The sequence below is a fragment of the Puma concolor genome, chromosome E4, assembly GCF_028749965.1.
Source record: "Puma concolor isolate L17-30 chromosome E4, mPumCon1.1.hap2, whole genome shotgun sequence".
Lineage (NCBI taxonomy): Eukaryota > Metazoa > Chordata > Mammalia > Carnivora > Felidae > Puma > Puma concolor.
The window spans coordinates 5,353,256-5,365,718 of NC_141683.1; the positions used below are offsets into that span (position 1 = coordinate 5,353,256).

General features: G+C 48.2%; 1 protein-coding gene across 7 annotated transcripts in view; it reads left to right on the forward strand.

The window, feature by feature from the left end:
• The window catches only part of LY9 (lymphocyte antigen 9), a 28,530-nt gene extending 16,389 nt beyond the window's left edge, over nt 1-12,141 (forward strand). Inside the window, exons 3-10 of one of the 7 annotated variants that reach the window (XM_086694409.1) lie at nt 36-311; nt 806-1,111; nt 2,204-2,473; nt 3,963-4,130; nt 4,954-5,007; nt 7,277-7,530; nt 7,905-7,976; nt 10,960-12,141. In XM_086694409.1, the coding sequence (XP_086550535.1) occupies nt 36-311; nt 806-1,111; nt 2,204-2,473; nt 3,963-4,130; nt 4,954-5,007; nt 7,277-7,530; nt 7,905-7,976; nt 10,960-11,028 (1,469 nt within the window). In that variant the 3' untranslated portion in view covers nt 11,029-12,141. The other 6 variants (XM_025915120.2, XM_086694414.1, XM_086694408.1 and 3 more) reach the window with 6 other exon arrangements.
• The last annotated feature ends 322 nt before the right edge of the window (nt 12,142-12,463 follow it).

The following is a 12,463-nucleotide window of genomic DNA, read 5'->3' on the forward strand; positions in this document are numbered from 1 at the left end:
GAGTGTGAGTAGTCTCATTGCTGTTGTCCATACAGAGCAGGTGCAGGTGCCTCGAGCTGTCGTGAAGTCCGTGAACATGTCTGATAGTGCCTCCTGCAACATTACCTTGATTTGCTCTGTGGAGAGGGCAGGGACAAGTGTTCTGTACAGCTGGACCCCGAAGAACACCCATGCTTCTGAATCCCATGGGGCCTCCACCATCACCATCTACTGGATGCCATGTGACCCAGACCTTCCATACACCTGCACAGCCAGGAACCCAGTCAGCCAGAGCACCTCCGGCCCCATCCATGTCCGGCAGTTCTGTACAGGTACAGGTTCCACTTAGGCCCTCCTGGCGATTCCAGAAAGTCTGAGTAGCTATGGAACCCTGCCAGGGTTCTGGCAGGACACAGGTGGAATAGGGAAGCAAGAAGATAGGCTTGAAGACCCCTCGTACTCTACCATCTGAGGCCTGAGAGAGACTGATGGGGCATCTAGGAACTACCAGGGAACTGAAACTCTAAGGGTAGAACAAGGGAAGGGAAGAGAGTTTGGATGAAGAGATCCAGTTTGTTCTTTGCTTGGGTGGGGGTATCCCCTGGGGTCTCCTCAGAAGGTCAGGAAGGGCAGGAGAGGACTGGGTATGTGAAAGGCAGAGCCAGGTGCATATCTGTCTGTGACAAGTGTTCCGCGGGGATGCCTCGTGATAGGAAGGGAAAGGGGGTGTGGGCAGGAGAGCATGTGGGACTTCAGTCTCCTTCAGGCAGGCTGAGGGTTAATAGGGCCAGTAACTAAAGTCACAATGTCTCATCTCTGATTGCAGCTCCGGGAGCCTCCAGAGGAGGATCAGCGGGGGAGACAGTGGTGGGGATCCTCGGGGAGTCAGTCACCCTCCCCCTAACACTCTCGGCCAGTCACTACGTGAACAACATTGTCTGGATGTTTAACACATCTATTATCACCAAAAAGCAGGAAGTGAAGCCCAAGATTCCTGACAAGAACTCTGGCCAAGACTACTCCCTGAAGATTGGCCAGCTAAAGATGGAGAATGCTGGCCACTACTATGCCTATGTGTGTTCAAAGGCCTCCAGAGTCATCAGCAGAAAACATTTCACCCTGCTCATCTACCGTGAGTTTCTGAGCAGAGCGCTAAGCATTAGATTCCTTCCCTGAAATGTTTCTCCTCTTTGCTGCTTTCCCTGCCTCCTGCTTCCCTCAAGCCTCTCCTCCTACCAAAATGCCTCAGGCCACCTGAACAACTATTGGGTCCACACCAGTCAACTCACAGGAGGAAAAATTTTTAACCAGCAGCTGGGCAAAATCCACCTTCCAATGTCCCCCTTCTAGACTTCCAGTTAGGTCTCCACCATCCAAATTTCAATACTCGCCACTGTTTTCCTGCATCACTTATCGTTTGTTTTTTTTTTATAGAATATTATCATTTTTGAATAAGAGAACAGCTGGCTGGAGTGGAATTGGAGAAGACTGAGGAGAAAGCCTTTAGTGTCCAAAGACCCTCTGACCCCCCATGAGGGCTGCTTGGCTCTCCTGTCATCACATCCCCTGCCTGGGTTTGTTGATGTCTAAGTAGCTGAAAAGAGTCACTGTCCATGGTTCTGCTAAAGTATGCTGGAAGTCAGCTAGTCCACGTCGATAGCAGCTGTGACTCAAATATAATTTTTTTTTAAGCAAGAAGATTTAGTAAAAATAATAATGCATTGGGAACAACTGATGCCCATCTTACATTTCTGTTAAAATTGTTAACATTTATTGGGCACTAACTCTGTGTCAGTGCTGCACTCACCTCTCTACACTTTATCTCCTGAATAAAAAAAAACTTAGACGATGGCACCTCAACACATAAGCCTTGAAGAGTCTTTGGAGCACATGGAATGTTGTGCTTACTTGTGTGGAAGGGTTTGCTCGTCCTTCACAGGGTACTCCATAGAATGATGTGGTATCTTTGTTTTTCTACTTTTTATTAACTCCTTTAACATCCAAGCATCAAAGGCCCAAGAGTTGAAGTGGTATGTCTGAGATTTCATGGCCACTAAGGGAAAGGCCAAGTGCACTCCAAAATGTCTGTGACTCCTGGAGGCACTTTCTCAGCCCTAAGGCAGTTCCAACACACAATTTCATGAGCATATTCTGAATGAGTAAAGACGTGGTGACTGCCCAGTGGGTGGGCCTGACTCTACATTAGGTCTTTCTCCCCACACAGGGAGGCTGAAGAAGCCAAAGGTTACCGGGAGCCTTGAGCTCACTGAGGATGGCATCTGCAGGGTCAGCCTGACATGTTCAGTGGAGGACAGTGGACACAATGTGACATACTTATGGACCTTCCTACAGAAAGGAACTGTCATGTCCCAAGGGGGATCTCACCTCAATATCTCTTGGAGAAGTGATGAAAATCATCCCAACTTCACATGTACCACCAGGAACCCTGTCAGCAAGAGCTCCCAGTCATTTCTTCCCGGTGACATCTGCCCAGGTTGCCTTGGATCCAAGAGTCTGCATTCTGAGTGGTTCTTTATGAAGTGCAGCGAAGGAGTGTGGGCGAGAGTACTTTAGAGTAGCACATTCCAATAGAAATATAATGGAAACCACACATGGAATTTACATTTTCTAATAGCCACATTAGATAAAGCAAAAAGCAACAAGTAACATTAACTTCAGTAATATATTTTGCTTAACCCACTATATCCAAATATCATCATTTCAATATGTAGCCAATATGCAATTATCCTTGAGATAATTTACATTTCATGTTGTGCTAAATCTTTGAAATCTGGTACGTTTTTACACTAACAGCACATCTCAATTCAGATGCCACATTTTCATGGGAAGTACTTGATCTGTATTCAGATTTCATAAAACTTAGAGTTGAAAAGCTAGATTTACATATCCAAGTTGCTCCAAACCTACTTATCAGGTTTTTCAATAAGAAACTGAATAGCCATACTTCAATTTCAATTTTTTTTTTAATTTTTTTTTCAACGTTTTTTATTTATTTTTGGGACAGAGAGAGACAAAGCATGAATGGGGGAGGGGCAGAGAGAGAGGGAGACACAGAATCAGAAACAGGCTCCAGGCTCCGAGCCATCAGCCCAGAGCCTGACGCGGGGCTCGAACTCACGGACCGCGAGATCGGGACCTGGCTGAAGTCGGACGCTTAACCGACTGCGCCACCCAGGCACCCCACAATTTTTAAAAATTAAATAAAGTAAGCAATTCAGCTCCAGAGTCATCCTGGCCACATTCCAATGGCTCCTGCCATGGCTCGTGGCCACTATACTTGAGAGTAGAAGCAAGAAATGAAGCCCTGGTGGCTCTTACTAGATGCCAGGCACTAGTCTAGGTCCTTGTGAGTTTTAACACAGTCAGCTTTACAATAATCTAATGTGGCAAATATTCTTATTATTCTCCATTACATGAAGAAACCGAGACTTGGAAAGTATAAGGGACTTGAGCAAGGCCACACAACAAAAGCATGATTGAAACCCTGAGCTCTGTGCTCTGTTCTGCTCTAGAAGGAAGTAGAAAAAAGGAAGGTTTACCTAGAACGTGACAAGGCTAGGTCAGGCTAGCAGATGGATTTAGAGCCCAATTAAGTGGGAATTTTGACTCTGTCTTGAGCCTGGAACTGCCCTTATACCATTGCCAGAAAGGGGCGGTGTAGTGTGATGGATAAGGGTGTTTAAGAATCAGGCAGCCTACGTTCAAATCCCGTTCAGGATGAACTCTGCGACACTGGGCAAGGGGCTCTACCTAGAGACAGTGTCTGTCATAAGACAGACTATAGCTTCTTGTCCAGAACAATACCTGCTCAATGAATAGTTGTAGAATGAATGAAAAGGAATATGCTCTGCAATAGCATGAAATTTTAAGAGGCAGGTAGGATGGTCGTTATGCTGTGTCCACTGATTGTTCCAACCTCTCTACCATTATTTATACTAATACCATTCATTTCCTCTCCAAAGGGCACGAGAGAAACATGAAGCTCTACATTGGACTCTCCTTGATGTCTCTTATTCTTCTGTGCTTTGGGATCTCCATCTGGTGGTGCATGTGGAAGCAAAAAGGACGGCGTGGGTTTCTGAGATCAATGGCATCTGCCCTAGACCATATCCTGGGACCTTTGCAGGCTTGTCTGTCCTCTGATGATCCCCCCCTCCCCCACACTCCTTTCCGCACCCCCCCCCCCGCCCCTCCTCCGTCTATCCGAAGACCTCATTTCTTCTCAGAGTGATGGGGAGGAGGGGTGCTCGTTGTGGGGAAGGCAGGGAAGGAGCTGGCCTTAGGGACAAACGTTACCAGAGACTCAAAAATGACCAGAGCTCTCCATCTCTCACCCCTACTTTGTCCTTCGAGCCAGCTTAGTTCTTTCCTACTGACCCCAGCCGATGGGTGGGGTGGAGTGTACCACAACACAGCAATTGCTCTCTCCAGACGCACACCTACTAGGGGATCCGCCACCGGGAAGAGAAAAAAGAGGTTTCCCTCCAACTCTCATTTGAAAGATCTCTGATTGGCCTGGCCTCGGGTCATGTGACCATGGCTTGGCCCAATCACCGTGGCCAAGGGGATTAGCTATTATGATTGGCAGCTCCCTCGGAATCTCATATTGCAGTGGAAATGGACTAGTTCCCAGAAAGAGCCTATTGGTTAGAACACGTAGGATCCCTGGAATAACTGATGCGAGCCAACAAACCAATCTGAGGAGTGGCTACCACAGATGGGGCAGAGGGATGGCAGGAGGCTCCAGGGCCGCCTTCTCAGCTGAAGATGACCTTAGACTCTGGTCACCCTTTCACGTAGGTTCCTGCTCACATCAGGGTTCACCTCCTCCCTAAAGCCTTTTCCTTGGCCGTGTCCCCAGAAATCTCTCCCCGTCTGTTTCGACGCTCACGAAATCAGACGCCTCTCTCCTCACAGCCCTACTGATAAATCTTCTCTACTTTGGTTTCTCAGACTCAGTCCCAGACTCCAGCTCCAACCAAGCTGAAACCCCAGCGGATGCGCCAGGTAATATCCCCAATGACACAGGCTATGGGGTCCCTGGGCCCGATGGGAGCTCCAAGGCCTGGCTATTTATTCTATGTGGTCTGCCAACCAGCGACATGAGTATCACCCAGGAGCTTGTTAGAAAGGCAAATCTTGGGCACCACCCCAGAATACTGAGCTCTAGTCCGCATCTTCACAAGGTGAATCATATACCTATTAAAGTCTGAGAAATAATGTGGTTTGGAGAAGGAAGGCGGTTTGGGGTACAGAAACCACAATGAGGATGGACTCCAGAAAGAAGGTGACCAAAGCTAGGAGAGGCAGCCTGCCCTCTGGGGTCTCTAGAGCTCCTCAGGCTTTAATCATTATCACTTGAACTTAGCCTCTGATGAGGGTGGAGTGATTTTCCTCATTCTGAGAATGGAGACACAAAGGCCAGATGGAATGGCAAATCCGCGGCAGAAGCCAAACTAAAACCCAATGAAAATTAAACCCGTGAGACCGTCTAGACACCTATGACCCAAGAGCATCACTGAGGAAGTAGTTCCCCAATTTCTGAAAAAGCTAAGGCATGCTTTCTTCAAACAAAATACTGCGCGACACCCCAACAGCACAAAGTGTGTGAAGGCGGGCCTGTCCTGACAGGTGTTGGGGTGGTGAGCTGAGATGCCTGCATCTTACCTTCCCACCCCCGTTCCCATCCCTTGGTGTCCTCAATTACCACCTTGAGCTCTAAGCTCTGGAGTTCTAAGGAATCCCCAAACTCCACCCACTCAAACAAATCCTCCTTTTAAAAAACCCCTGGTAACCCCTCCTGGAGGAGCTCCCCCATGGAGATGTACTAAGAGGAGGGACTGGGTGGGAGGCCAGGGGCTCAAACAATCCAACAGTGCACGCTTCTCTGAAGAAAAGTATAACCAAGAGAAAGGGGCCAAGAAACAGGACTGAGGCTAAGGGTGGAGCTTCCCACCAGCTGCCTCCTCATAGCTGGCAGGGCAGACTCTGGTCTCCCCCAGCCTGTGCCCTCATTCCTTGGCACCCTGGGCACAGCAGGAGGAGGAAGGTAGTACTGGGGACACCACTGTCACCCTGCCCTTCCGCCCTCCCCAGCGCACCTTTCCTCCACTCCCATGGTCTGCTTCTTTAACCTCTCCACCATTTCTCCAAAGCCTCTCCATCTTCTGTCACTGCCTAGGTTCATGCTGTCACCATTTTTTTTGTTTTATTGAATAGGATTTTTTTTTTTAATTGAAAACTCATATAGTCACATGGTATACAATGAAATCTCCCTCCAAATCCCAATCTCCTAGTCTCTCCAGCAGCCTTCACTGTTAGGATGTATTTCTAAATCCTTTCAGAGCCTTTTAATGCATTTACAGGCGTCAGATATATTTGTGCGTGCGTGCATGTACGTGTGTGTGGTGGGTGTGTAGGTGGGTGCCTTTCATTTAATTACACATATGGAAGCAATCTGTAACGTTTTTCTGAAACTTGCTTTTTGAATTTAACAGAATATCCTAGTAATATTAACATATGTATATTAAGACTGACTCCCATTTATTCCATCCTACGGATGTGCCTTAATTTATTTCACCAGACCTCATCACTAGACATTCCCATTCCTTGTTCCTTCTTCCCTAAAATAGCGTACTAGTTTCCTAATTGGCCATTCCTTCTCCTTTCTATCCCTCCTCCTTCAAGAGCAGGTCTGGGGCACCTGGGTGGCTCAGTTGGTTAGGCATCTGACTCTTGATTTCGGCTCAGTTCATGATCTCACAGTTGTGAGATGGAGCCCCACGTCGGGCTCCTGGTTGGGCAAGGAGCCTGCTTAAGATCCTTTCTCCCCTCTCTCCCTTTGCCTCTCCCCCGCTCACTCACATGCCCATGTGCATTCTCTCTCTCTCTCTCTCTCTCTCTCTCTCTCTCTCAAGAAAAAAAATAAAATAAAATAAAGAAGAGCAGGCATAATGACCTTTGTGTTTTCCCAGAGTACCCATCATGGCACTTATGATGGTTCACCCAATGGGGCCACTTCTGCTCCCTGAGAGTTGCTAAGTCGTCAATGCTTGAAGGGAAGGAGGAAGGGAGAGTGGGATGGAACCCCCTAAGGGAAGACTGGAGAACAACGTTTCCTCCAGTTCTTAGGGCCTCACCCGGGGTAGAAGTCAGAGTAGCTTGGCTCCTTCCACAAAACAAGAAAGAGGCGGGGGCGGCCATACTTCCTACCAACCCTGCACCATGTGTTCAAAACGCACCGCTGGCCACACACTGTGCAACATGCTCTCCCAAGGGTATGAGAAGCTGGACACTCTTCTCAAGACTGCCAAGCAACGGTCTAGGCCCCCCTCTGCCAGCAGCTCTGACAGCAGTGGAACAACCGAGGAGACGACAGACATGGTCAAGGCTGGAAGATACCAGGAGGACACTGGACCTGACTCGGCTTCTGAGACGCCAGCAGAGTACGATCTCCTCATGCTGAGGAATGCGCCTGCACCTACGGCCCAAGACAACACGGTGTATGCGCAAGTATTCCTCAACTTGCAGGTGAGCCCTTTTGACCAGTACACCTTCCCTCCTCCTCCAGTTCTAACACCATCCAACATCCCGGATGACTTAGTCCCCCCACACGGGGAGCCAGGACCAGCAGCACACGAGCAGACAAGTGTGGCTCTGCTCATGTTAACCAAACATTGGGATCCCTTGGAGTGAAGGAGCTCGTCCTCAGCTCCCAATGTTGGGCTATTAATAAGGGAGATGTCAAACAACCAGAAGCACTGTACCCACCGCACTAAGACAGCCACCGCCCTCTGTGTGAAATCTGAACCTGGTGGGTGTCCCCTCTCCTTAGCGGCTGAGAGTGACACCCTGAAAAGCTCTCATCTGGTGCGTACAGATAGTCTGATGTTGATCTGTTACAGGGAAAGACCCTAGTTCCTCAACAGAAAGAGGGTTCGGCCACAATCTACAGCTGTATCCAGACACCCCAGAAGGTGAGAACAATTTTCTCTGTATCCCGAGGCTCTTAAAGTAAGGAATTATTGTGCAGACCATTTTAACTGAAAGTCCTAGATTCCCATGGCAAAGGAGCTTAAATCCTACCCACTGTCCACCCCCCCCCCCCCCAGACACACTCCGTGGTCAATAGAGATGCTTACACAAATGTTTCCGATTTATATCTGTTTGGCCAAAGGCTGAACATTTCTAATTGAATTAATAATATTTTATACTGATTGTTCTTACCACTAACTAGCATAAGGGGCTGCAAACACAAATAGTGTATAATCTATGTATATTTCTAAATCTATTTCTTTTCTTTTTCCTTTTTCTATAGCTAATCTTTATTGCTTACGTTGTGCCAGGAATTGTGCTAAATGCTTCACAAGTTGTTGTTGTTGTTGTTGTTGTTGTTGTTACTGTTGTTTTTAACGTTTACTTATTTTTGAGAGGAGGAGAGAGAAAGAGAGCGAGCAAGCAGGAGAGGGATAAAGAGAGAGGGAGACAGAATCTGAAGCAGCTCCAGGCTCTAAGCTGTCAGCACAGAGCCCGAGGTGGGGCTCGAACTCACGAACCGTGAGATCATGATCTGAACTGAAGTCGCATGCTTCACCAACTAAGCCACCCACATGCCTCCTAAATCTATTTCTAACCCATCTCAATCCACCAAAATGGCAATTTCCCCAAATAATTAGAAATTAGCCAAGAGTCCAATGCCAAGATGTTTTGGAGAATGTGCCATTAACTACAACACATTGGTTTTATTGTGGTGTTAAAAGATCCCTTAATGGTAGAACTTACCATTAAATAATAATAATAACCCACTTTAACACGACATTTTACAGTTTACAAAACATTGATATTCTCGCGTGATCCTTAGGACAGCTCTATAAATGTGCTGTCATCCCGAAGCCGAGATCCGGAGAAGTTAAATTTGCCTAAAGTCATACAGATAGTAGTTGGACTTTAAGTATTAAAAACCACAAGGAGCTTTAAAATAATCCTGAGTAATCTTAAACAATTAACCTTGGCTTGAATCTAGCTGCCTGCTTCACTTTCACTTCCCTGAGAACATTGGGTTCATATATACTTTTGCTTTCAAATCTCCAGAATTCCCTCCCTGTTTTCCTCCTTGTTTAAACATGTCCAAACAAGATTTTTTAAATGAGTATTTTATTTATTTTGAGAGAGAGAGAACGTGCAAGCAGGGGAGAAGCAGAGAGAGGGAAAGAGAGAACCCCAAGCAGGCTCCAAGCTCAGCGTGGAGCCCAACACGGGGCTCGATCTCACGACCCTGAGATCATGACCTGAGTCAAAACCAGGAGTCGGATGCCCCACTAACTGAGCTGCCCAGGTACCCCCAAAACAAGACTTTAAAAAAAAAGAACCCTCAAAGCTTTTCAGTTATGCTACTACCCTGTGATTGATGAATCAATCAGTAGACATTTATTGAACACCTTTGGTTTGCCCAGAACTGGGCTCAGGGCTCTGGGGATTCAGATGTGCTTAAGGCACCATCCTACACCTTGAAGACCTGTTGTCTTATTGGCTTTCGGTGGAGGAGTGGAGCCACTTCAGTCACCTGCAGGGGCAAGGAAAACACTCTACATTAGTTGGGCAGTTCCCAAGCGTTTTCCAGACATTGGAAGCGGAAGATACCACTGCACTGAGGTAGACAGGAAAGGCTCCACGAAAAAATTAATTTGAATTAGACCTTAAAAGATGGAGAGAGGGGCGCCTGGGTGGCTCAGTCCGTTAAACATCCGACTCCAGCTCTGGTCATGATCTCGTGGTTCGTGGGTTTGAGCCCCAAATCGCGCTCTGTGCTGATAGTGCAGAACCTGCTTGGGATTCTCCCTCCCTCTCTCTCTCTCTCTCTACCCCTCCCCCACTTGGGTTCCCGCATTTACACACTCTCTCTCTCTCTCAAATAAACTTGAAAAACTGGACAGAATTTGCTCAGTAAAAGTTTGTGCAGATGTGTAGCTCAGTTCAACCACCATTGGCCTCCTGTCCTGTCTTGTGGGAACGTGGCCTATGCTGAGCCAGTAAGGGACATCACCTATGGCCTTGAGGCCACACCTGTACTTTTCGCTGGATTCTCTCTGACCTGGCCCTCTGTGTTTGGGCCAACACTGGTCAATCTTAAAGTCAGGGACGTCAGTCCCTGCTCTGAGTTTCAGAATGGCCTGGAGTCCCCACGTGTCCGGTCAGTGGTACATGGGTCCCACCCCAGGGACTCCAGACCCCTGCAGCCACAGCCTAAGTGGAAAGCAATGCATTTCCCCAGCCAAGGTCTTAACAGGATTTATCCCTTGCCTTCAGAATTTTGAGGACCCGTCCTGATTCCGGGTCCCCTAAGGCTCTCGCCCACTTGGGCAGGAAATTCTCAAACTTATTTTCTCACCCAAGTCCCGGCACGACATCTCGAAGGTTTAAGCCACCGTCAAGCTATTGCCGGCCCCCCGCCTCCCCGCCTCCCCTGCTCCCCGCATCCGCTCACATCTCAACTGTTCCTCAGAGCCCTCCCTGAACAGTCTCCAAAAAGGAGTCCTCAGAACCCTGGGACCACGAAGGCCTACTGGTCTGGGCCATGACTTTGATCCATAATCTCTGCCACCCGAAATAGCTTGACGTCTTTACATTCTCCAGCTGGGGCAGAGGCTGAGTTCATGAGACCATGGCTTCTTGAGAGCGAGGCCTTTTATTGTCATTTTTGTGGCCCCTCACCTTGCAGCGCTAAACTGTCCTCTCCCTCGCAGAGAGCCTAGCCAACTTCCCATTAGGAGAGTCCCCATAAATGCCTGCCGTCAACTTGATGGATTGTTCCATTGCTGGGCCAGTCCATATGATCCGACTTCTACACCATGGACCAATCTTAGCCTGGCCTCACCTCCCTGTCTCACCGGCACAGGGGCGAGGAAACCAGGGCCTCCCAGGCTTTACTAACCATATTCTTGCGTGTCTTTTGGCTCACAGGTGGTGCCACCACCACAGCAGAATGATCTGGAGTCTCCTGAAACCCCTACCTATGAAAATTTGGACTGAAAGGAAAAGCAGCTGCTGCTTCTCTCCCTGTGGTCGGAGAGGGTTCTGGACTGTGCAGGGCCTGATGCTCTTGCAGACAGAGCACTTCAGAACTGCCTTCAGCATCTCAAAGGTGCCTGGGTTTGACCCTCGCCCTTCCTTTCTAAACCCTTGTAACTTCCCAAGCCCATGAACAGATCAGAACAGGCTCCTTCTTGGAGTCCCTGGCTTTCAAGATGCCCCTGCTCCATCCATCTCCACGCAGGCTCAGTTTCCCCCCCTCAGTTCAGAGGCACCACCTTAGAGCTTTGCCAAGGCTGGCCACATGTGGCCGAAAGGGCCCTGGACCTTCACACCATCTTCTAAACAGGTGATAAAATGGATCCAACAGATATTCTCACTCATGGGCACGAAGATCTGTGTAAAATTATGTCCACTGCCATATCTTTTAAAATAGAAGGACAGGGGCACCTGGGTGGCTCAGTCGGTTAAGCGTCCGACTTCAGCCAGGTCACGATCTCGCGGTCCGTGAGTTCGAGCCCGCATCGGGCTCTGGGCTGATGGCTCAGAGCCTGGAGCCTGTTTCCGATTCTGTGTCTCCCTCTCTCTCTGCCCCTCCCCCATTCATGCTCTGTCTCTCTCTGTCCCCAAAATAAATAAACGTTGAAAAAAAAAAAATTTAAAAAAATAAATAAATAAATAAAATAGAAGGACAGAGGGGCACCTGCGTGGCTCAGTCGATTAAGTGGCCGACTTTGCTCAGGTCTCGCTGTTCGTGACTTCGAGCCCCACGTCAGTCTCTGTGCTGACAGCTCGGAGCCTGGAGCCTGCTTCCGATTCTGTGTCTCCCACTCTCTCAGCCCCTCCCCCATGCATGCTCTGTCTCTGTCAAAAATAAACTTTAAAAAAGGGGCGCCTGGGTGGCTCAGTCGGTTGAGCGTCCAACTTCGGCTCAGGTCACAATCTCACAGTTTGTGGGTTCAAGCCCTGCATCGGGCTCTGTGCTGACAGCTCAGAGCCTGGAGCCTGCTTGGGATTCTGTGTCTCCTGCTCTCTCTGCACATCCCCCCCGCCACTTGTGCTCAGTCTCTCTCTGTCTCTCAAAAATAAATAATAATGTAAAATAATTTTTTTTAATAAAAAAGTAAATAAACTTAAAAAAATTGAATGAAAACAGAAATAGCCTAAATGTCCATTTAGGAAGAATCTGGCTAAATGCCCAATGGCGTATCCAGGCAACAGCAAGCCCTGCCACTTTTGTAAAGAAAGTGAAGACCAGTGTGTGCTAATAAGGAATGAGCTCTAAGAACAGAAAGAACAGGGTCCAACACAGTACGTATCACTTGCTACCAGTTGGATAAAGAAGAAATGTGTATCGGGGCACCGGGGTGGCTCAGTCGGTTAAGCAGTCGACTCTTGATTACGGCTCAGGTCATGATCTCATGGTTCGTGGGTT